The sequence below is a fragment of the Bos indicus x Bos taurus genome, chromosome 6, assembly GCF_003369695.1.
Source record: "Bos indicus x Bos taurus breed Angus x Brahman F1 hybrid chromosome 6, Bos_hybrid_MaternalHap_v2.0, whole genome shotgun sequence".
Classification (NCBI taxonomy): Eukaryota; Metazoa; Chordata; class Mammalia; order Artiodactyla; family Bovidae; genus Bos; species Bos indicus x Bos taurus.
The window spans coordinates 92772873-92797535 of record NC_040081.1 but is presented as its reverse complement, the minus strand read 5'-3'; the positions used below and the strand labels follow the sequence as shown (position 1 = coordinate 92797535).

Below are 24663 nucleotides of genomic sequence, written 5' to 3'. Positions count from 1 at the left end.
ATCCCATGGATAGAGGAGCCTGGTAGGCTACAGTCCATGTCCCACAGTCGGATACACCCAATAGTTGGACATGTCCCACAGACAGTCAGACATGTCCGACAGTCTGACATGACTAAGCAAGCTGGCAGTCTCTCTCTGCAGGAAAAGTTATTTAGATTCTGAACCTTGCTTCTTCCTTTTTTTAAATATGTAAATTGGAAATGTTAATATCTAACTTGTAAAATTATTGGGAGGATTGAACTGAATGAGATTAGTGCTCAATACAGCAAAAAGAGGGCACTCTAATGTGGTTATTGCTGTTCAGTCACTAAGGTGTGTACAACTCTTTGTGACCCCCATGGACTGCAGCACACTAGGCTTCCTTGTTCTTCACTACCTCCCTGAGTTTGCTCAAACTCATGTTGAGCTGGTGATGCCATCCAACCATCTCATCCTCTGCCGTCCCATTCTCCTCCTGCCCTCAATCTTTCCCAGCATTAGAATCTCTTCTGATGAGTTGGCTCTTTGCATCAAGTGACCAAAGTATTGGAGCATCAGTCAACATCAATGAATATTCAGGGTTGATTTCCCTTAGGATTGACTGGTTTAATCTCTTGCTGTCCAAGGGACTTTCAAATCTTCTCCAGCATCAAAATTTGAAGCAAATGTTGGCAGGAATTACCATATCATGGTGTGTATTGCTTCCCATCTCCAGGCTTCTGAACATATTGGATCAGTTTTTCCTCCTTGCTTTCTACAAGGCCTTAGGTAACATTCTGCATTAAAGCGTGTCTCCTTCTGAGACCAACATTTTGCTGAGTGACAGTTATTATTTTCTTTATGAAAAATACAAAGAGGTAGTCATCTGTCCAGTCATATGTCAAATCGTCTTTGGAGCTACAGAAAGATGACCTTAAAGCTAAAACATGTATTTCCTGGCTGCCTCCAACATGCCTTGCCCAAACTGAAAGGAACGAACAGAAGGAGTGAGCACAAAGCTCTGTACAAGACAACACATAGAAAGCTCTCTGCCTCCAACCTGTCCACGGCTCAGAACTGTCGGCATTGGCAAATATAAAACAAATCTATTATCTGAGCTAAGCCTATTACCATTTATCACTAAAGAAAAACCCAGAAGATATCTCTAAAAAGATGAGTGACTTCGGTATGAGGTCCTACACATTACCCATCTGGGACTCTTTCCATCGAGAACGGTCTGTGCTTCTAAGAAAGGGGTGGGAATGACATGACCTTGCACATGACGACAAGAAGGGAGCTTGTTGTCAGGCAAAAAGCAACACAAGCAAGAAAACTTTTCTGCTCGTGGCAGATTTTATCTAATGCTGTAGATTGATTTTTTTGCTGGCTTGACAGGCATCAGGGTGGAGGTGAATTAAAAGCTAAAGTGGTAATGTTTGGGCTATCTCATGTATTAATCAACTCCAGATTTCTCTTGAGATGTAAAAGACTTCTTTCCCTTTTCCCTCTAACACATAGGCCCATGCCTATGGCTTCCCTGGTGGCTCAGAGGGTAAAGCATCTGCCTGCAATGCGGGAAATCTAGGTTCGATCCCTGGGTCGAGACGATCCTCTGGAGAAGGAAATGGCAACCCATTCCAGTCCTCTTGCCTGGAAAATCCCATGGACAGAGGAGCCTGGTAGGCTACAGTCCACAGGGTCGCAAAGAGTCAGACACGACTGAGAGACTTCACTTTCATTTCACTTTTCTTTCCCATGCCTATCTGCTAAAAAAAAAAAAAAAAAGGAGGAAAAGAAAAGAAAGAAGTGGGTGAACACTTCTCATGACTGTTTTCTGGGAAGTCTCTGCTTTTAAGGAGCCCTCAGTTCAGTGGGAGACTGAGCAGAGACAAAGGAAAGGCAATCTGGATTGGGGACAAATTTATGCGTGGAGGTTAAGATGTACAAAGGCCCAACCCAGGTCAGGCATTGTGTTAAGGGCTTCCATACACGTCATTTCTTATCCTCTTGGCAAACCCTACAAGGCAGCGATCTCCAACCATTTTGACACCAGGGACTGGCTCCACAGAAGACAACTTTTCCACGGACAGGAGTTGGGAGCAGGGGGCGGGTTTGGGACGATTCTCATAAGAAGCACACAACCTAGATCCCTCGAATGCACAGTTCACAGTAGGGTTCACCCTCCTACGACAATCGAATGCCACTGTTGATCTGACAGGAGGCGGAGCTCAGGTGGTAATGAGACCAAAGCGGAAAGTGAAAGAAAGTGAAGTTGCTCAGTTGTATCTGACTCTTTGCGACCCCATGGACTGTAGCCTACCAGGCTCCTCCATCCACGGGATTTTCCAGGCAAGAGTACTGGAGTGGGTTGCCATTTCCTTCTCCTGGAGATCTTCCTGACCCAGGGATTGAACCGAGGTCTCCCGCATTGTAGGCAGACGCTTTACGGTCTGAGCCACCAGGGAAGTCCAAAGGGGAGTGGCTGCAAATACAGATGAAGCTTAGTTCCCCAGCCTGCCACACACCTCCTGCTGTGCGCCCCGGGTCCTAACAGGCCATGGATAAAGTACAGGTCCATGGCCTGGTGACTGGGGACCCCACTACAGTCCTCAGAGGAAGTAGGGGTGCCGGCCCTGAGGGTCAGTTCTGTCTGACTGCAGAACCATTTCTATTTCACTAGGATAGGATGTGTGAATGGGAGAAGGAAGGCTCACAGAAGGCTCCTGGAAGACTCACAGGCTCACAGTGGGAATCATGCACTATCACCAACACATCTCTGAGAACATCAATTTGCAGTTATCCTCACATTTGTGTAAGTCTGATGTCCTGAAATAGATTGCAAGACTCTACTCTCTACTCCTCTGTAATCCCTAGTGTTAAGCACCAGTTTTAGGCATGGAAAATATCACCTGCTAATCTTCTTAGTAACTGACAAAGTGAGTGCAAACACAACCCGCCTGGAATGCGGTGGACTCTGTATGGGTGATGGTTAAGTCTGTGATTGAGGAAAACTCCTGCCTCTGGTTTGAGTTAATGGTGAGACACAACTGCACATACAAGATTGCCATGCGGTAGCAGCTACAAGGCCTTTCTTGCCTTGCTCAGCATCTTCAGGGCAACACCAAGTCTAATTCTAGGTATCAGAGCAGAAGAGAAAGGTGAAAACAGAAAATATTCTGAGATGAGCCACTTAGATGATTTAACGGCCATTTCAGCCCAGTGGAGAAAGACAAAAGGAGCTAAGATCACTTTGGGAGGCTGAAAGCTGACTTTGTAAGGATTTTTTTTTTTTTTTGGACCATGGAGGTAGCATGTGGGATCCCCTACCAGGGGATCTTACTTCTCCTACCAGGAATCAAACTTACACCCTCTGCTGTGGAAGCATAGGGTTAAACCTCTCAGGGAAGTAGGATGCCGGAACTGTTCAACATCTTGGATTGTTGTGGTGGGTGAACTTTGATTTATGTAAGTTAGACCTCAATAAACATAAGTCTAAAATAAGATACTATTTTGGATATATGAAAACATATAACAAAAAACTGCTTCAAATAGTTGTCTTCAGGAAGGGGAGATGGAAGTCTGGGAGACAGGGATAGAAGGAAGACAATTTTCATAGTATGATTTTTGCTGTTTACTTTTTCTTAGTTATGTGTGCTCAGTTGATCAGTCATGTTCTACTCTTTGTGACCCCAAGGACTGTAAACTGCTAGATTCTTCTGTCCATTGGGATTCTTCCATGGGATTCTCCAGGCAAGAATACTGGAGTGGGTTGCCATTTCCTTCTCCAGGAGATCTTCCTGACCCAGGGATCAAACCTATGTCTCCTACATTGGCAGATGGATTCTTTACCACTGAGCCACCTAGGAAGCCTTTTTTAAAACTATATAAGTGAATAAATTATTTAAAAACAAAGACATTAATGATAACCCTGCTGGGCTTCCTGTTCCTTCTTTGATGACTCTGTGTAGTCACTGAAGAATGTCATCATGGGTTCTATGTTGATCCCTAAGGAGGCTGAGGAGGGTCCCCCTGCTTGAAGTGAAAGGTTTGACTTGATCTTCTCTACCCAACTCTAGAATCTGGCAATTTTAGATTTCACCAATTCTTTCCCAGAAACAACTATGCTTTCCCGTTCATTCGCTTTTTACTTAGGCCAGCTCTTCACTGGGCACTCATATTTTTGTTCAGGTGCTTGTGTGTGTGCTCAGTTGCTTCAGTTGTGTCCGACTCTTTGTGACCCTCTGAACCGTAGCTGGCCAGGCTTCTCTGTCCATGGAAATCCCCAGGCAAGAATACTGGAGTGGGTTGCCTTGCCCTCCTCCAGGGGATCCTCCCGACCCAGGGACTGCGCCTGCGTCTCTTACATCTCCTGCATTGGCAGGGGGTTCTTTACCACCAGCACCACTTTGTCTGGGTGCCTGTGTCTATTTGTCCTGCACATCACCCACAGGATGGTCAGTATTAGTTTTCTCTAACAAAAATCACACCACTCCTCTGCTTAGAAGCATCCGCTGCTCCCCTGTACCTATGAATTCCTGATGCTGGAATATAAGACATCTCAGAACTTGTCTCCAACATGTCTTTCCATTTCATTTCCTTCCATTCACCTCCTGCCAGGCTCGAAGCAAAAGTAAGCATCTCACTGTTCTCCAAATATGCGTCTTTCAAAATTGCATACCTTACATATACTATAGTTCTCCATTTAGAAACATTTTATTATCCATCAGATAAACTCCTACCACACCTAAAGACTCTGCTTAAATATCACTTCCTTTGTGAAATCTTCTAGGATTCTTCCACACTTAGTTACAATTCAGCCCCCTCTCCCGTACACTACTAGATTTATCATACTATTAGGTCATTTATCATAATATATTCTACTTTTTCTGTTTGAGGGTCTGATCCCCCCAACTAGAGCTTGAGCTTCTGAGGACACAGCCCAACCAGGCATGCCTCATTTTATTGTACTTCACTTGACTGCCCTTTATAGAAACTATATTTTTGACAAATCGAAGATTTGTGGCAATCATGTGTTGAACAAGTCTATGGCGCCATTTTCCCAACAGCATTTGCTCACTTTGTGTCTCTATGTTTCATGTTGGTAACTCTCCCAATACTTCAAACTTTTTCATTATTATTATATTCATTACAGTGATTGTGATCAGTGATCTTTGATGTTTCTATGAAGGAAAGATTATGATTCGTGAAAAGCTCAGAAGATGATTAGCATTTTAGCAATAAAATATTTTAAAATTAAGGTACATTTGTTTTTTTAGACACAATGCAAGCCCCTAATAAACTACAGTATGGTGTAAACTTTTATATACACTGGGAAACCAATAAATTCATCTGACTTGCTTTATTGCGATACTCACTTTAAAGTGGTGACCTGGACTGAATGTGCAATATCCTCAAGTGTGCCTAGCAGAGTGCCAGAAATACGAATGATTATTTCTGCCCCATATTTCTATGTAAAAATGTGCACATGCATGTACTCATACACACACACGTTTCTTGAGTGAAAATGTGAATGAGCTCCAATGTTATATATGTGGATGTTAAGGAAGTAATAGAAATCTGATCTGAGCCACCAGCTGGTAACCCCAATCTCTTACCATCCTGGAATGTGTCATTAATTGCAATGACAGCCTGGAAGGGTTTGGTCAGTTCGGCCCCTTGTGGGGAGCTGAGGAAAACCACAAATGTCTCCAGCCCTTCAATCACTGGATACTGAGTGTCATCCAAGATGGTCAAGGTGCAATACTAGGAGAAAAATCAGGATGTTAACTAGACTTATTGTGGTGTTCATTCCACAGTATTGACAAATATTGAACCATTATGGTGTATACCTGAATCTGACATAATGTTATATGTCAATTACACCATGACTTAGCACATACCCCTCCATAATTTTTTTTTCTAATTAAAAAAGCGAGGAAAAATCAAAGCAAATCTTATAGAATACTCACCACCCAACACTCATTTGCCTTTGGGAGATTAGGATAAAAGTAACAACTTGCATTTCTCTGTTGGTCTTAAAGTAAATTTTTAAAATCCATAAAATGATGATCAATTTATCACATACCCTAGGTGTTTTTTCTCTAGACATCTGAAATCAATCAAGCGCAGTGATGCTGGATATTATGCTGAAAATGGCATTTGGAGAGTTTGTCAAAGATCTAGGTTGATTTGTTGGCCTGTGTTTTTGAACTCTCCAATGGTCCTGAAATACAAGGCTTTCACCTCTTCTATACTCCCCTTTCCTCGTCCCAGAGGTGAATGGGAAAGTAACGGCAACTTAGCCCTTCAGAAACACAGACATCAACACCACCAAATTAGGGGAAGGCTAGGGAAAGGATAGACAAAGCTAGCTTTTGTCTCATCCTGCCTAGTTGGAAGCCAAAGCACACATTAAAAAGATGAAAATTACAATATTAACTTCACAATATTACCTTTGGGATCTACAGTTGTGCCATACAGGTAATCCTTTCTAATAATTTGGTGTCTATCACCCATGAGCTTTTCTAAACATCTTAAAGGGAAGATGTCTGAAGAAAGGGAAGACAGTAATATTTCAATATTTTAGAGTCCTCTAGAGACTTTGGAGAGCAGACTAGAGACGACATGAACAACCCATCTGGCCTTTGACCTCTGCATGCTCACCTGCTCAGTGACACCTGGTCCGAACTCCACCTTCCTAGAGCTGGGAACGTAGTCAACTCCTGGGGTGGCAGACGCTGGGTCTGAGGGCCTCGTGGCACACCAGACAGACGTGAAGGTGGAAAGGTCAGTCCCGTGGCGGATAACTGGGATCTTCACTGTACCTGAATTGAGAAGCACACGTTTCAGTGGTCAGTCTTGAATCAGAGTGTGAGTGTGGTTTTCAGAACAATGTCTTCCCTCGCTGCAGCAGCTCCATCCTGCCACTTGCCTAGACCACCTTCAGTGACACTCTGTGCGCCCTCTGAAGGCCCAGAGGTGTCACCATCCCTGGCTGTATGGATATTAAGTTCAAGAGCAGACCTGCGGGAGGGCCCCACGGAGGTGGTGCTAGGAAGACAACCTTTAGGGGAAAGCAGTTTTGTGGCTTAAGAGGCGAGGGTCCACCATAGGAAATCAACCCTCAATATTCACTGGAAGGACTGAAGCTGAAACTGCAACTTCAACACTTTGGCCACTTGATGTGAAGAGCCAACTCACTGGAAAAGACCCTGATACTGGGAAAGATTGAAGGCAGAAGGAGAAGGGGATGACAGAAGATGAGATGGTTGGATGGCATCACCGACTCAAAGGACATGAGTTTGCGCAAACTCTGGGAGATAGTGAAGGAGAGGGAAGCCTGGCGTGCTGCAGTCCATGGGATTGCAAAGAGTCGGACACGACTGAGCGACTGAACAACAACAACAAAGTGGGGAGGGTCCACTGAAAACACCTTAAGCCTATTTATGGAGAAGAAAAAATAGCCAATTAAGGAAGAACCAGCTAGGGGGCTCTATGAGGCCTGGAGCTGAATGTCCCTAGTTAAATGTTCCTAACTGGGTGATTTCCCTATTCTGAGTGTTGCACACATCATTACTTAAACCATATGTGCTTATTGCTTATCTCAGAAAGAAGCTCATCTTCTGGCCACTGTGACAACATAATTTGTAGGGCCCTAATGATACGCATGTAAATTTTTAGCTGTTTCCACAATCAAGGTCAGAGAAAAGCTACGCGACAAGTCCATCAATAGTACTTTTCGAGCCAATAGCCATGAGGTGACAAGTAGTCATGGCTGGGCATTTGTTGTATGGGGAAGGGAACACAGTATAATAGAAAGGTCTGGGTTCTAATCCAGTTCTGTCATATTAGCTGGTCTTTGATGATTTATTTCACCTCTCTGGGACCCCATTTGCTCTTCTCTATAAATAAGAAGGAATGCAATGCACATGGTATGGTGGCTGGCATTCAGTAAATACTCCAAAATCTTAGTTTTCACTATCGTTAAGAGTATCACCTTCAAAGAGGTGCAAGGTCTTGATCAGCACAGATTAGCTGATTAGCAGACCTTCAGCACAACCACTGACTCTCTTATTAATAGCAGGATGTCTGTCAACAATATGAGGAAGACTTTGAGATTCATGCGGAGCCCAAAGAGGGAAGAGACCTGGGTGGAAGAAATCTGCCCATTGACTGCCTTGGGCTGTTATGGGAATGAGAGTTCCATTGTTAAAACATGGAAATTTTGAATTTATTTGTTATGGCAGTTGCAGGACACTAAATAATTTACCTCCATCTTCAACAGATCACATCCCACTCCTTCACATGCCAAATGTTTAGCACTACACCCTCCCTTTGGACCACAGAAGTCAGCCAGTGAGCTCTAAGTCAGGTCTTTTCCTGCCACCAGTAAGCAGAGCAAGATAAGTGAATGGAGTTTCCTAACCTTCACTACCTTTCATTCTTGGTTTTGATGCTGAGTATTACCTGCCTCACACTGATAACCGTGTCACTGAGGAATGGCATTCTCAACATCCTAAGGGCATTCTCAAAACTAAGAGGAAACTATTTAAGGAAGGGATCAGGAGACGAGTGAGGGGAGCCCAGAGATGCTCTCCATTACCTGCATCCTCACTGATGGTAAAAGCCGTGTTGCCCAAGGACACGGTAGAAGCATCATTGGGACCAGCAATGAGCACCTTGGCCGATGCCATTCTTCCGATGCGGGCGTTGTCGGAAGCACCTGTCAGGGCAATCTCAAACTCCTCTTCCTCTTCGTACTCGCTGTCATCGATGAGCATGACATCACAGGTGGACATGGTGACACCAGGCCCAAATATCACTCGACTCTCGGCAGACATCCCTCTAGATTTAAAATCAGAGCCCGATTCTAGAGCATAGAGGCTACTGCCCATAGCTGACTTGGGGACCGTGTAGCAAATCACAGATACAATGCTGCTTGAATCCCCTGAAACACAAATGGCAAGAATACCAAAGTAGTTGAATGAGCATTTCTCAAGTTTTAAAATCTCGTAATTTTGATGGGTATGATTCTTTTTGACATATTCCATTCAAACTCTAATGGAAATGTCCCTGCTTTGCAGTGTCTTAAGCCCGTGGTCTAAGCCACTTGAGGATTTCACATATCCCAGATCCTTCACCAAACAACCTGGAATGGATTTCCTATTCTGTGAATTTCGTGCTCTATTAATTCACAAGACTCATTGCCCGCCATCTAAGACCACAGCGGGTGGAGGGAGAAGAGACATACTTGGTACTTTAAGTAGAAAAGTAATTGTGTCCTGAAGACAGTGCTATGAGCACAGTTGACTGCCTTTCTGAATAGACTTCTGCACTTTAGCTCTCAGGGAGAAACAAGCCTGTTTAAAAAAAAGGAAGACACAACAAAACAAAAACACCCTGCCTCTCTGAACAAACGACTTTACTTATTAGCACTGCCACTTACCTGGGTGATAGGCTATTTGGGCTCGGCCAGCTGACTCAGAGCAACCAACAAGCCTTATCTGTCCTCTGAGTGGCATCACCAAGGGTTGGTGTTACCTGCAGCGTTGGCCACACTAACACACCATCAGCAGAAACAACAAAATACCTGACATCATCACTTACAGTCTGGTTGTGGCTTTGAATAGGGATCAATTTCCAAGTGTTTAAAAAAATTTGTTTTTAAATATTATTATTGGAGTGTAATTACTTTACCATGCTGTGTTAGTTTCTTCTGTACAGCAAAGTGAACCAAAAGTCCATATTCATACAGCCCCTCCCTCAATTTCCATGTGTTTTTAAAGTCACAATATTTCACAATCGTAAATCCATATGATCTTTCTTTTGATTTTCCACGCCAGTGGAATCACCCTTTATTTCTCACACACAGTTAATTTCTCACCTGAGCTCTACATGTGACACTCACGTGTGGAAATCTTTAAATACATTTTCAGTCTCCCAAGAAGACAGGAAGCCAGTTCTCGCACACTGTAACTGCCTGCCTTGACCAAGGCTACTAAATATTTTTGGACTGGGTGATTGATTAAGAACTCTGAGTTCAGGAGTCATTTGCAAGGCCAAATGTAACTAGCCTTCTGGTCCCACTTAAGAATAAATGGGCATGCAAACAACTTCAACGGAGAAGCCATCTGTAGAACTCACTGTAGGGAGGATGGTTATTGGGGATTGAAGTGAGTTGATAACCCACGATGCACCCCCACACATGAGTTAACATGGTACATGAGCATGTGGCATGTGAAAGGGACAGAATAAACGTTAGCTATTATTACAGCTCCTTGCCGCCTTGGGCACCAACAGACCTTTTCTTTCAATAGGTGCAAACAGAAAGCCAGCACTCTCGTTGACCCGGTAGGTCTTCTTATCAAACTCTAATGTAGGCTCGTCCTCAGTGTCATTGATAATGACCTTCGCCTGGGTGAACTCCCCTAGTAGGGCATACGCTGGCATGCTGAGCTCCACGGTGAAACTCTCGACGTCCTCAAACACGTTGTCATCGTTGATGACGATGGTGCAGGACTTGGTGTCCTCTCGCTCATCAAACTGCACCTGTCACGAAGGAAACAGCAAGGAGATAAGAGGTGCCTCAGATTCCCCCGCTCCGCTCCCCAAGGGCATCATGGGGAAAAAGAGGACCCAAGTCCAGTGGGCAGGCCACTGAATGAAACAGTTGGTTCTTCCTGTCAATCCCTCCCGCTGTATCACTTCTCCCCATTCTACCTCTGCACACTGGGGCTGATTCACTGTATACAGACATGGAAGGAAGAGATGTCTCCTACCGTGTGGTAAATGTAGAAAACCATGCAGGTAACTATTCATATCCTGTTTTATTAACTCAGCTGGGACAGCAAGAGTCATTTTTTTTAACACCTAAAAAAACTGTTTCCCTATTTATTTGGTTGTGCTGGGTCTTGGTTGCATCCCAGGGGATTTTTTAGTTGTGGCAAGTGAACTCTTAGTTTTGGCATGTGCTATCTAGCTCCCTGACCAGGGATAGAACCCAGGCCCTTTGCATTGAAAGCATGGAGTCTTAGCCACTTGGCCACCAGGAAAGTCACAGCACAAGTCGTTTGATTACTTGGTTTTCCTTCCATTTGTGGCAAGTTTAACTGGAAAGATCTTTGAACTTGGAGTGTGAAATTCTGGCCTCAAGTCCTGGTTCTGTTACTTCCAAGCTGGGTTAGGCTATAAAACTTCACAAACCTCAGATTCGCCATCGGCTAAATAACAACAATATGTCTATTTCACATACTTACTGGGAGAACTAAATGAGAAATGTAAAATGAAGGCACTAACTTTACTTTAAAGCATGGAACAAATGCAAGATATTACCATCATCACCATATTACTCATATAATCAAAACTGACATAGAATCTCAGTGTACTGAATTATGGAGTTTGAATTCAGAGACAGTCACATTATGAACAGGCCAGACTGAATTTTAACTTTACTATTACATCCTTTCCCATTTAGATGTAGTAGATCCATAATGTGAATTAACTTAGCCTGATATAAAATAGAAAAATTAATTTATATGCATACAAGTGTGAATTTATAGGGACTTCTTCTGGTTATACTTTGTCTTTATAAAAAAGATGATTAAAACCTACACATGGAACCAGGTTTATGGATCAGTCTAAAACTGAGTGGACAGGCAGTGGGTCTGGACTGAATTTTGTGAAATAGCTAAAATGTGTAAAAACTAGTCCTAAACCTCTAGGGTCACACAAATCTGAAAAACACATGCTTTTCATCAATAAAAATGTACTATTCTGCATCTAATCAACGTATCAAATTAAGTTTTACTAAGATCCACATTTTAAAATGCTCCCAGCTAAATGAAACACTCAAAGGTTTCTATTTAGGTCTAGAACACACTGTCTGTTGTCATTCTCTGAAAAGCACAAGTATGTGTTCTTTATTATTATTTTGCTAAAACATTCCTTAGCTTATCTGATCTATTCTAATTTCTCATTTATATTTGACATAGATTAGAAGTTTGGGATTAAAATATACACACTACTATAGATATAAGATATCAGGGCTTCCCTGATAGCTCTGCTGGTAAAGAATCCACCTGCAACACAGGAGACCCCAGTTCAATTCCTGGGTTGGAAAGATCCACTGGAGGAGGGATAGGATACCCACTCCAGTATTTGCCTGCAATGCAGGAGACCTGGGTTCAATCCACGGGTCGGGAAGATCCCTTGGAGAAGGGAATGGCTACCTACTCCAGTATTCTTGCCTGGAGAATTCCATAGACTGTATAGTACATGGGGTCACAAACAGTCAGACATGACTGAGTGACTTTCACATATATAAGATAACAAGGACCTACTTTATAGCATAGGGAACTATTCTCAATATTTTGTAATAATCTATAATGGAAAAGAATCTGAAAAAGAATATATATATGTATATATATATATATACACACACACATATATATGAATTACTTTGCTGTACACTTGAAACTAACACACATTTTAGATCAACTACATTTCAGTAAAAATGAAAAAAAAATTTATGTAAGAGGCATTAGCTTAGTCCAGCTGAAATGCTTCAGAAAGAGAGCCCACTTCTCTTTACAGGGATTCATGCTGCCATAAGAATAATGAAACTACTTTTAAAAAACACTTAATAAATACCTAATAAGTGCCAAGTATTGTACAATACTTAAATCTGACATGTAGAGGGTGTCTTGCCATAAAGGAGTTTACTATTTATGTCCTCTTTTCTCTTTTGCTTTCACTTTTTCTTTTTTCTCCTTCATTCACACCCTGGCACTAATTACCACTGCTGTCACATGGAGATGTGCAAATGTGTGTGTGTGTGCGTGCATGCAGGCATGCATGTGTGTGTCTCTACACTCCTACAAACCCAAACAGCCGCCAACGGATTTTCTCTAAGGCAACTCACACACAACATGTCCAAAGCAGAATCAAGATCACCCCCTCGCTAGACCTGCTCCTCTTTGGCATCCCCTCCCAGCGAAGGCATCACCATCCATCTCTCCCTTCTGTCCACTCTCTAGCCCACTGCTGAATCCTATCAATTCTTACTGGTCTGTTGAATCCACCCCCTTGTTTCCACCTTCACTTCATTTGTTTTATTGAGTAGAGTTGATTTACAATGCCGTGCTAGTTTCAGTTGTACAGCAAAGTGACTCAGTTATACGTATCTATCTCTTCTTTTCAGATTCTTTTCCTTTATAAGTTGTCACAGAATACTAAGTATAGTCCCCTGTGGTATACAACAGGTCTTTGTTGGCTATCCATTTTATATATATAGCAGTGTGTATTCGTTAATTGAAAACTCCACCTTCACTTTATAAATGAAGCTCATCTCCCACACACCGATTCCAAGAGCTCCCCAGCTAGTCTCCCTACCCTTCAGGTAATGAGAAGTAGGGAGGAAAGGTTAGGATATCAAAGGCTGAGTGTACAACATGGTGCCTGGGAGGCTCTTCTTGAAGCAAAATGTGAAGATTGAGAAGCTGGACAGCAGTTAAAACTGTAGCAGGGACTAGACAGACTGTGAAGGAAAGAGCACTGTGGGAAGACAACGTAGCGCAGTGACCCGAGGGAGGGTGCGATGGGCAGGGAGGTGGGGTGAACAAGGGGGAACTACCACAGTTGACGAGAGCCACCTCCCAGCCTGGCTGCAGCCCACCGGCAGTTCGGGAGTCAGAGGCCCCCATGCCCACCTACCTGGCCAGCATACTCCACATAGTCCTGCTGTCCCGGCTGGGAGCCCACCCGGGAGCTGGAGGTGGCCGTGCCTTGCTCCGTGCGACACAGGACAATGGCATACTGGTTCAGGTTCCCCGTCCTCTGCACCGTGACACTCACTGACCCTGCTTTCTCACTGACATTGTAGCTGGAAGCACACAAAAAGGCCATCTCTGAAATTCTGAAAGGGCTGCGAAGAATCCGTGTACTTAATGCTTATCTCTGAGGGTTGGTTACTGGGGTCGGACAGTTCTGAGAGGAGGTAGTTTGGTTCCTATAAGAAGTTAGCTGTCAACTGATGGAACATATTCACTTGTGACAGTCATAGAAGCAGGTGACCAAAGAAGGAGTGGATGCAGAAGGATATCTGCCCCATTTTTAGAAGGAGGTGGAAGACAGCACATAGGAGGTATGCCCTCCGTATTTCAGAACACAAAGAAATAACAAACACTGGCATCCAAGTGTGGTAGAGTAATTAGCAGTGAGTTCCTTTGGAAGAAAGCTGCTTGGAAGCCAATTAATAACTTGGTTCAGGTGGAAACTGACTGGACCAGGTCTCTAGGGTGTTTAAAAGAGCCAGAGTGGTGCCAGAAGTAAGAAAATGAGAACTGGGCCAAGGAAACAAAGGCGTCGAGGCAAATGGGGCTTTATGACAATGGGAGAGGGCCAAGGTGCTGTAGACTGGAAGTGTGCCCCTCCACACTTGTATGTTGAAGCCTTAATCCCCTCTGTGACAGTAATAGGACCTTTGCAAAGGTGATTAGGTCACAAGAGTGAAGCCCTCATGAATGGGATTAGTGTAGTCATACAAGAGTGAAGCCCTCATGAATGCGATTAGTGCCGTCATAGAAGAGAGCTCCATTTGCCTTCTGCCACAAGAAGTTACAGCAAGAACTCAATTCTCCATGGACCATGAAGCAGGCCCTCATCAGACACTGAATTTGCCAGCACCTTAGTCTTGGACTTCCCAGCCTCTAGAGCTATGAGAAATAAATTCCTGTTGTCAAGTTACATAACAAGTCACCAAAGTTATGGTATTCTGTTAGAGCAGCTGGAATCACTAAGACACAGAATTAACTTAGCTTGCTGCTAGGAATTTCTGTTGAATTGCAAAGCAGGAGGCAAAGTATACAGGTGCCATTTATTCATAATAAGCTATCCAGGTTGAGAAAAGCTCAACCTGACCTGGGCTTTGTTTTTCATCACTGAGGATGGCCATTAACTTTGACTTGTGGCTTGTTGCCATGAGGATTGCAGGCAAAGTGCCTTTGAGGGGTTTATTTTCATTGCCAGTTTGGGGACTCTCTGTATTAGTTAGTCCATCAAACATTAGAGGGTTGTCCAGAAAACATCATCAGTTTTATTCAACTTATTTAATTCTGAAGGAGTTACAAGTAAGAGGTAAATGGCAGCAGAGTGTATGTATATAATGGAGAATGAAATGGCAACCACTCCAGTATTCTTGCCTGGGAAATCCCATGGACAGAGACTGGTGAGCTACAGTTTGTGGGGGTCACAAAAGAGTTGGACACAACTTATCGACTAGACAATAACTATATATATATTATATATATATATAAAACACATATATATGTTAATTCTAATTTTCCACTCATTCTCCAAGTGTGTGTAACAATAGAATAGCCTCCATCTGGGGCACATGAAACCAAGTTTGCATGCTTCTTTTCTTCCCAAGATCTAATTTTCATTTGAATTATAATGAGATTGGTTTCTTAGTGGGTCTGTGAAATGTAGATTTAAATAATTATATCTCCCACAAAAATTACAGTCCTAGTTATAATCTAATCCATAAAATCAGCTCTGTGTTTTACCACTCAGTGACTCTCTACCTCTGGACTCCCCAACAAGACTACAAAAGTGTCTTGAAGAGCTGTCTGTGTTAAGCTATGAATTTTTAACTAAAGATACATGATTCTGTGTACACCAAAAGAGCGAAGGGGAGAATATAAGCTTAAGAACAGGGAGAATGGAGACAGAAGGCAAAGACTGTTTCTGCAGGCCAGTGATTATTTTTTTCAATGTATTTTTTCCCCATCACTTCTTCTGGATTATCTTCTAAACTTGAAGACTGAAGGAAAAATACTTTCAGGAGAAGCAGTAAAGCATGATGGTTAAGATCACTGGACTTTATTGCTTATTAGCTATATGACTTCAGATAAGTTAATGTTGTTTAGTCACTAAGTTTTGTCTGACTCTCGCGACCCCATGGACTGTAACCTACCAGGCTCCTCGGTCCATGGGATTCTCAGGCAAGAATATTGGAACGGGTTGCCATTTCCTTTTCCAGGGAATCTTCCCGACCCAGGAATCAAACACGCATCTCCTGCATTGACAGGCGTGTTACCACTGAGCCACATGGGAAGCCCTCATATAAGTTACTTAACCTATTTCTGTCTCTGTTGCTTCATTATTGTGGAGGCAACAAGGTTACTCATCTCATAACTGCAAGCATTAAACAAGACGACGTATGTCAATTACCCACTACATATGGCATTCAAGAAATATTTGGTGCAATTATTATTTTTATTCTTATTATCATCCCACCATCATGACTGGATGATTACAGCTGACCTCCAAGGTGCTTCATCTGGGCTTCCTCTGCTTTCCTGTTTCATTTCTCAAGAATGAACACCTACAGCACTTGTACCTGGTATATTTAAAACTGATGAGGGACCACTGGATATGGAAGATGTTGTCGTTGACCACATTGGGTTTACTATCTTTCACCAGAAACTGAAAACTATCCATCATCTCATGGATCTTCTCTTCATGCAACACGTAACGAATCAACCCCAAGTTCACGTCCTCTGTGGGAAAAAAAGATACTGAATTAACCAGGGGATGTAAAGACAGCCTCATAGATTTCTCCTGACACATCCAGTTTATTCTTCTAGTGGATTACAGACAAAACTTATTTTTCCAGGAACAAAAAAAGATTGTAGTCTTAAAAATAAATGTTTCTACCAGATCTTAAAACAAGATCCTGTAATTCTGTTTGTGTACAAGAAGTACCATTATGCTGTTGAACAATGACAATCCCAGGGTCTTGGCAAAAAAAAAAGCAGTTTAATAAATGTCTATGGAAAGTTTAAAGCAAATCTTAGAGCCAACAGAGGAAAGTCTCTGACCCCGTCTGCCATGCATATATGCTTATAGCTGTCCCTACTTCCTTCAAAATAAAGGTTCTTTGGAAGGTATGTGTTACTGAGAAAAGCTGGGGTTGGATTAAAAAATCCCCCTCACAAGGCACAGACAACATGGGGCTAGGAAAGAAAATGGATTGAGGAAAATGGACAGGGATTAAAAGGAAATATGGCACATAAATTGTGAGACACAGTTGTGTCTTCCCAATCAGGTCCATCCCCAACAGCAGTCTAGAAGACTCTGAAAAGTTTCCAGTAAACTAAAATACAAATTGGTTTGCTTGATGTGATTCCAAATAGGAAACTATTCTATTGAGCAATCTACCCCTGTTGATTTTTCTTTCTTTGCTGAAGACAAAAAATCCATAATCCTTTAGAGAAAAAAATTTAACCACACAGGATCACAGATGTTTCATAAAGTCTGGTGGCTATTTTTGTTTTGAAAGCAAACCCACAAGTATCACATGATCTTTTCCAAACAACTTGGTCAAAACTGAAAGCAATTTGGGAACTGAGGAAGCCAGGTAAAGATAAAAATTTTCTTTTTTTGGGCCATAATTTGGAGTAACAGGGGAAAAAATATCAGGAGAAGTAAAATTTCACTGTTGGATTGTTAGATGCCAAAGGATCTATTTGTCTGTAAATAGGTCCGGGGGAAGCAGCTGGCAGTGGTTGCAAGAAAGATGAGGGAGGTAGCGGAACTGGGGTTAGAACAGACCCTTCCCACTTCATGTGTTAGTTGCTCAGTCGTATCCAACTCTTTGAAACCCCATGGACTGTAGCCTGCCAGGCTCCTTCGTCCATGGGATTCTCCAGGCAAGAATACTGGAGTGGGTTGCCCTTCCCTTCTCCAGAAGGATCTTCCCAATCCAGGGATCAAACCTGGGTCTCCTGAATTGCATGTGAATTCTTTACAATCTAAGCCACCAGGGAAGCCCAGCTCCTGAGTGCTCACCCTGTGTGAAGGTAGCCACTGCCCTGCCAGGCTGCAGTTTGTTCTCCACGTGGCCATGCTTGGGGCCCGTGGTGATCTCATAGACAAGTTGCAGGTCCTCCGTGTCCGGGTCCATGGTCAGCAGTTCCTTCTTGGTGATCAAGTTGGTTGCCTGGAATAGAAACCCATTAAATTTAATTCCTGAGATGGGAATAAAGCAGGAACAAGACCCTCTGACTCAGATTTAATTCAGTTCAACCATGATTTACTAAGTGCATTTACTGTCTGGAAAACTTTGTCAGGATTGAAGAGGTTATGAGGACAGAAACCATCCCAGCCTCTGCCCTTGATGTTCATTCTTTCTTGGGGAAGAAAGGCTTATGAGGAAGGTAACTGTGGTGAGTGGTATAGTGGGAGATGCAGAAAAGACTGCACCACAGTTTTAGGGAGCCAGGACAATTCATTCCACATGGATTAGGGATGGGGGTGGCTTGAGTTTGGTCTTGAAAGAAGGCTGGAACTTTGAAAGAAGGATACAATCCAGGGAAGATGGCCACTTTATACCGTATAAGAGTTGATTACAGTGCTTGAAATTAAGACAGACAAATATATAATATCCCAATACTGCTCAAATATACTGGCTAAATTTTAATTCACTCATTTATTCATTCAACAAATATTTAATGAGACCAAAGGTTTGAGAGAAAAAAAGGATGGTCAACACTATTGACTGTTACTAGACCTAGTAAAATAAGGGCATGTAAGTGATCTTTGATTTAACTGAGGTCATTGATGACTCTGATTAAGAGTCACTGCAGTAGGGTAAGAGTTGGAAGTGGAAGACCAGTTGGAGAAGAAGAGAATAGGATGGTTCTGAATATTGAGAAAAATATCAAATAGGGCATGAGAGGAATCTGTACTAATTTTGTCTCATATATTTTAAAATTCCCAATGAGTTCAGTGGAACACTGTAACACCACTTCTACACATAAAACCAACACATCAGCGACATGGAGATGGGAAAATTCACATCCTAGAGGCAATACCACAAACAAAAGTATGAAACCAGTTCCCAAACTGAACTGAATAACTGTGTGTGTTTAGGTGGAAATGAGAATTTAATGCTTGACATGGTACCAGGTGAGAATTATGGCATATCTTAAAATGACCCCATTGGAACTTACGAAAAGGAGAAAAAAATTTTAATTTCTAGAAATCCTCTGATGATACTCATCTACCAAAAAACTCACTTCCTTCCCATCTATGGCATGTATGAGAAGTTTTCCCAAATCCATCCTCCCCTTTTTCTAGTCAACAAACTTTTAGCTGAGCACCAAACTGCCTAGCTAGACACTCCATGCAACAGATAGGGCCATAGGATCAATTTCTTCTTACAACAATATGAGTGCAAGTGATGTGTTTAATTTCTGTATCACTTGCTTAAAATTAAGTTCCTTGCCCCCTATTTTTCTGTATTCCTCTTCCCATGGTATGCAGTACTGATGAACAGCTGAAGAGTTTTTCGCCCTGCTTTTTGATAGCAACACTCTAGTGATGGCAGAAGAGTAAGTCAGAAGGAATATGCATCTCTGAATGGTCACGTGGAGCCCTAACCTCCCCACTTCCATGCTTTACGTGAGAAAAAAATTTCTATCCTGTTTGAGCTACTATATTTGGAGGTCATTCTGTAAGAACATCTTATACTATAATACAATTCTCACCAGATTCATGGAGCTCAGCAATCTTAAGAACTCAGCTTACTTAGGGCGGGATAAGTCGAACAGTTCTGTTCATATTGTCAAGAATAGGATAGAGCCCAAGTTGGTTACTGAGACAGTAGCAGATGGAAAGGCCTTACCTGGCCATCCATGTACTCCAGCCACTGGAGCCCGAGGTTGGTAACAATCCTAGGGGTGCCATCATCCACTGGAAGGATGTCTATCCAGAACTGCTGAGGTGCTGCTGTTATGATCTGTGATGAAAGCCAGAAAAGAAAGCTCATCATTCACACATACCTGAAGTATGTCAGGTCTAGGACTTACAGAAGCTGGAACGCCTGAAATCTGTTGACACTTCAAAACAGGCAACTGAGCAATTTCCATTGCTTATCACCACTCGGCTCCTGAGGTTTCAGGGATAATGCTGACTGACAAAGTGGAAATGATATAAGAAGAAAAGCAAGACACAAGTCGCACTCTTGCTGGAATTTCAGCTGCTATGGAAGTTGGTTTTCCCAAACTTAAGCTTTCTTTAGTTGAGTTCAATATTGCCCCCAAGGTGAAACAATAAACAAAATATCTTCCTTTCAATAACTCTTGGTAAAACTTCCGTCATTAAAATGTGAATCCCAGGGACTTCCCTGGTGGTCCAGTGGTTAAGACTCTGCATTCCCAGACCGCAGTTTGATCCCTGGTTGGGGAACTAAGATCCTGCATGCTGCACAGCGTTGCCAGGAAAAAAAATTAGTTAATGTTAAGGTCTTCAGGTAGGATTCTGCTAGATGTGAAAAGATGTTCATGGGAAAAGATTTCCTTTTTTTCTTTTTTTGAGAAAGAACTGTTCACATGGGGAAAAGGGGCAGAAGAAATCAAGAATAAAAGCATTTGTGAGGACTTGCTTGGTGGTCCAGTGGTTAGGAATCCACCTGCTAATGCAGGATACATGGGTTCGATCCTTAGTTCCTCCCACATGGTGTGTAGGAACTAAGCCCATGGGCCACAACTGCTGAAGCCCACGAGCCCTAGAGACCACACCAAGAGAAGCCACCGCAATGAGAAGCCCATGCATCACAACTAGAGTACAGCCCCCACTCGTTGCAACTAGAGAAAGCCTGCTCACAGCAACAGAGACCCAGCACCACCACTTCCAAAAAAGTGTGTGTGAGAATAGTGCAAAGACATTTCAGTTTATGACTTTACCACCACACAGATATACACACGCATATTCACAACATACATGGAGAGTCCCGTCCAGTACCTCCCCATTTTGGAACGGATACAATAAGCTGGCAGACAGGGCAGCAAGATACTGGTGTTTCAGCCTCCTCCAACCCTCCCAGATAATTTCCATTTTCAAAATGACACGGTCCCCCGGAGACCTGCTGTGACCTTTTATGTTTATCAGAGAGGTGGCCCTCTTGTTGATTCATCCTGAAATCTTTTTTTTTTTTTCTCTTCTGAAAGTCAAACGAACTGGGGAAGCAGCCACAGTATGGGAGAGGGAAAATGAACGTGATGACCTGCCAGGTGGAGATGCAGTGCGCACACTGAAATGGCAGGGAAATCCCAAGAGCCATCCTACTGACACCTTGGCCAACTGAGAATGACCTTCTCACAGGCTGTTGGTTTCTAAAGCACACCAGAGGATCTTTCCTGGCCAGGCAAAGAATCATTCATCATCAAAGGAGGGAAAAAACTGCAGGCCCGAGAAGCTGCTGACCCTTCGCTTATGCTGAAAGTAAACAGTAGGGTGTGATCACGTGCTCATTAAAACTGCTTATGCTGAGTCAGACAGCTGTGTGAGACGTCAGGGGTCCACCTTTCATCAGAGTTGCAGTTATTCCTAGGGGAAGGTTATGGTGCTGCAGGAAATCTGCTAAAAAAGAGTAGAACTGCAGGGAAGAGAGTGAAAGGGGATGTTTATAGTTTCTTCTGAACACCTAAATGTTAGAAGTGAGCAATTCCCTTAAGAGGGAGAAGCTTGACAGTTTCATGACCTCAAAAGAAAAGCAACTTCATTTGTTCCACAAGCTGGTCCTAAAGTGACGACCATGATGATTAGAGCCACAATTTATTGCCTATTTCTTGTGTTTCCTGTGGGCTAAGTGCTTTGTGTAATCAGGGGAGTAGATATCCTCATTGTACAGATAAGGAAGCTAAGGCTTAGAAAGGTTAAATGACTTACAAAGACACTCAGGTAGTAAGTGACAGAAGCAGAATTTAAATCAGTGTCTTTCAGATGCAAAAGCCATACTCTTAGCCACTATAATTCTTCATGAGACTGAAAGCTCTGACTGGCTCAGGAGACGATTTGGAACCCTGTGATCTTATTGAAAACCCAGATGAAAGAAAAAAGGAAGGAACAAAGGTTGAGTGCAAAGGAAAAGGAAAAATAATAGCAGTGATAATAACAATAATGACCATCTTTTATGTGAGTACTCAGTCTTTGCCAATAGTGTTAAGCATTTTTTATGGATCTTTTTGTTCCTTAGACCAATGGAAGCCAGTGATGATCCTTGTGCCCACTGTACAGATGAAAAGCTGAGGCTTATGGAAGTTAAGTCATCTGTCCAAGGCCAATTAGGTGACAGAACCAAAACTCAAGCAGTGTTGAGTAAATGCGTGCTAATTTGCTTCAGTTGTATCCAACTCTTTGTGATGCTATGAACTGTACCCACCAAGCTCCTCTGTCCATGGGATTCTCCAGGCAGGAATACTGGAGTGGGTTTACCCTTTGTCTAAAAATGCCATGTTCAGCCTCCAGACAAGCTCTGGCCTGCTGTGCTCCGCCTCCCTCTCTGCTGTTTCTGCCCCTCACCTCTTTTCCTCCTTCCTCAACAATGAAGAAGGGATTCGTCCCATCAGCCACGGTGAAGGTGAATCGGTCTCTGAGGGAGTTGCTGCCATCGTGGCTGTAGCGGACCCGGCTCTGGTAGATGTCCTCCATGGTGAAGGTGGACATGAGCTGGAAGGGCTGCCCATCGGCGGTTCGCTCGATGGTGCCGTGGCGTGGGGGCTGCACGACCGTGAACGTGACAGACTCGGCCTGTCGTGGAGGCAACAAGAGGAGAAGGGAACTCTGTATCAGGAGCCAGACGTGTGAGTGGTGGCCAACAGGTGGCCAAGGGTAGTTAAACCCAAAGACCTTTATAAGACAAAGACTGCCTTTTCTTTATAGACACCAAAAATCAAGCTAAGGAGAGAAATTATATTGGTTACTACAATCGAACTTATATTCTGCTGCCTTCTGTTTTTTTAAGATAAGACATTTAAATTTGTCCTTTTGGGGTCGTAGGGGAAAACTTGAATTTTTAACCTCTAAGATGGTAAGAACTAGACCTTTTAAAATCACTCACTTCCTTTCCATCCACTCTCCTCCCCCAGCACACACACTTTTCCAAAATTCATACATAGAATCTATGCATCAGAACAGAAGCATAACTTCCCATTTTTATTTTTTTCATTGGAGTGTAATTGCTTTACAATGTTGTGTTAGTTTCTGCTGTACAACGAAGTGAATCAGACATCTATGTACATATATCTCCTCCCTCTCAAAACTCCCTCCCACCACCCCCATCCCACTCCTCTAGGTCATCACAGCACCCAGCTGAGCTCCCCCTATTTTACAGCAGGTTCCCACTAGCTAGCTATTTTACACATGTGGTGTATATATGTCAACACTACTCTCTCAATTCATCCCACAGATTTCCTATTTCTAATAACTGCTTCTAGAGTGACATGAGAAGGAAAAATACTGATAAAGAAAATCCTGCTCAGGACTCTCCAATGATTTCCCACCATCTTGGAAGAAAATGCAGAGGCCTGACCTGGGCTAAGAAGGTCTTCTGTGACCTGGTTCCACAGTTCCTCTCTCGCCTCATCCTTTTCCTCTCCTGCTTGTTCACTGGGGTCTAGACCCTTGGCCTGGCTACTCAATTCTTCCAAGCGCACTGGATCACAGGGCTTTTGCCCTCCTGAGGTATTCTCCCAAGAAACTGCACAGTCTGCTCTTTCTCTTCCTATCTCTGCTCAAGTATCAGCCACTCAGAGAAAACTTCCCTGACCTGTGCCTCAAACAGCACACGCATCAATCTCTGTCACCTTCATGTCACTTTATTTTTATTTCTAGCACTTATCACACCTGACACTATAGTCTATGTTCTTTCTTTCTTTATCATCTGTCCCCCTAACCAAAGGTTGTAAACTCCCTAAGGCTAGCACTTTGATCTGCTTTGCTCACAGTGCTGTCTTTAGCATCTAGAGCTGACCTTGGTAATAAATACTTGCTGAAAGAATGAATAAATAAACGAATGCATGCTGGCACGGGGAAGGGCATACATAGAACTAATTAATAAGTGAGTGGTACCCTTAATGGGAGCTAAATCATGTCAGAATATTAGATTCTTTAATTGGAAAGCATTAGGAGAGGAGGAGTTTAGTCTCGACATGCCCTGTTCTAACGGATAAAGCCTGGTTCTTTGAGAATGTTCACACTGCAATAATTAGTTGTCATCCAGTGAAGTCTCGATGAAGGAGGAAAAAGTGTAGCGGAGAGAAAATCCTTGTTCATTAATAACAGGGAGTAATAAAAATTGGATAAAATGCCATCGACCTAATTTTCTGTGGATCATAATCAAAATCAGAATGTTAACATGATTGTTAACATGCAATTGTGGGAAAGGATAAATGTATTTAGGGTTTCCAGAAGAGTTTAAAAACAACTTATTTCAAATGTATTAGCTTTTTTTTTTTCCAGCAGGCCATGGTATGTTCTGCTTTTTAATCCTTTGAGGATGCTTGTATTACTTTCACCCCCATCCTTCGCCCCACCCTTGGGATCTACTGTCACAAAGCAACAGGCATCTCATTGGACCAGAGAGGCCAGGGGAGCACTCCTACCTCTGTGTCTTCATCCACCGCTTTAAGCTCAAACTCCGTGATGGTCTTCCTCACACCCTCCTGTACCCGCATCCCAAAGTTTTGCACGTGGGGCAGCGAGTCATCCACAGGGCGAAGAGTGATGCGGAAAGTCTGAGTCACCTACAGGGCGGAAAAGTGCAGGTGGGCCGCCTGTCCCCAGCAGCCACCCAAGGAGAAGGCAGACGCTCTCTGCATTCCCTTTCACACCGTTCCTGGCGTGACTGACTGACCAGGAACC

At 43.0% G+C, this 24663-nt stretch overlaps 1 protein-coding gene across 4 annotated transcripts in view; it reads right to left on the bottom strand.

Moving 5' to 3' along the window:
* Window positions 1-24663, bottom strand: part of FRAS1 (Fraser extracellular matrix complex subunit 1) — a 535024-nt gene that overhangs the window by 53852 nt on the left and 456509 nt on the right. For 3 of the 4 annotated variants that reach the window (XM_027544845.1, XM_027544843.1, XM_027544844.1), the window contains 10 exons: window positions 24405-24545; window positions 22324-22551; window positions 19646-19759; window positions 17809-17959; window positions 16358-16517; window positions 13669-13837; window positions 10260-10506; window positions 8561-8905; window positions 6622-6782; window positions 5574-5721 (listed from right to left, as the gene is read on the bottom strand). In XM_027544845.1, coding sequence (XP_027400646.1) covers window positions 5574-5721; window positions 6622-6782; window positions 8561-8905; window positions 10260-10506; window positions 13669-13837; window positions 16358-16517; window positions 17809-17959; window positions 19646-19759; window positions 22324-22551; window positions 24405-24545 — 1864 coding nt within the window. Of the gene's footprint in view, window positions 1-5573; window positions 5722-6621; window positions 6783-8560; window positions 8906-10259; window positions 10507-13668; window positions 13838-16357; window positions 16518-17808; window positions 17960-19645; window positions 19760-22323; window positions 22552-24404; window positions 24546-24663 lie in introns of those variants that run through there. The other variant, XM_027544846.1, reaches the window with a different exon arrangement.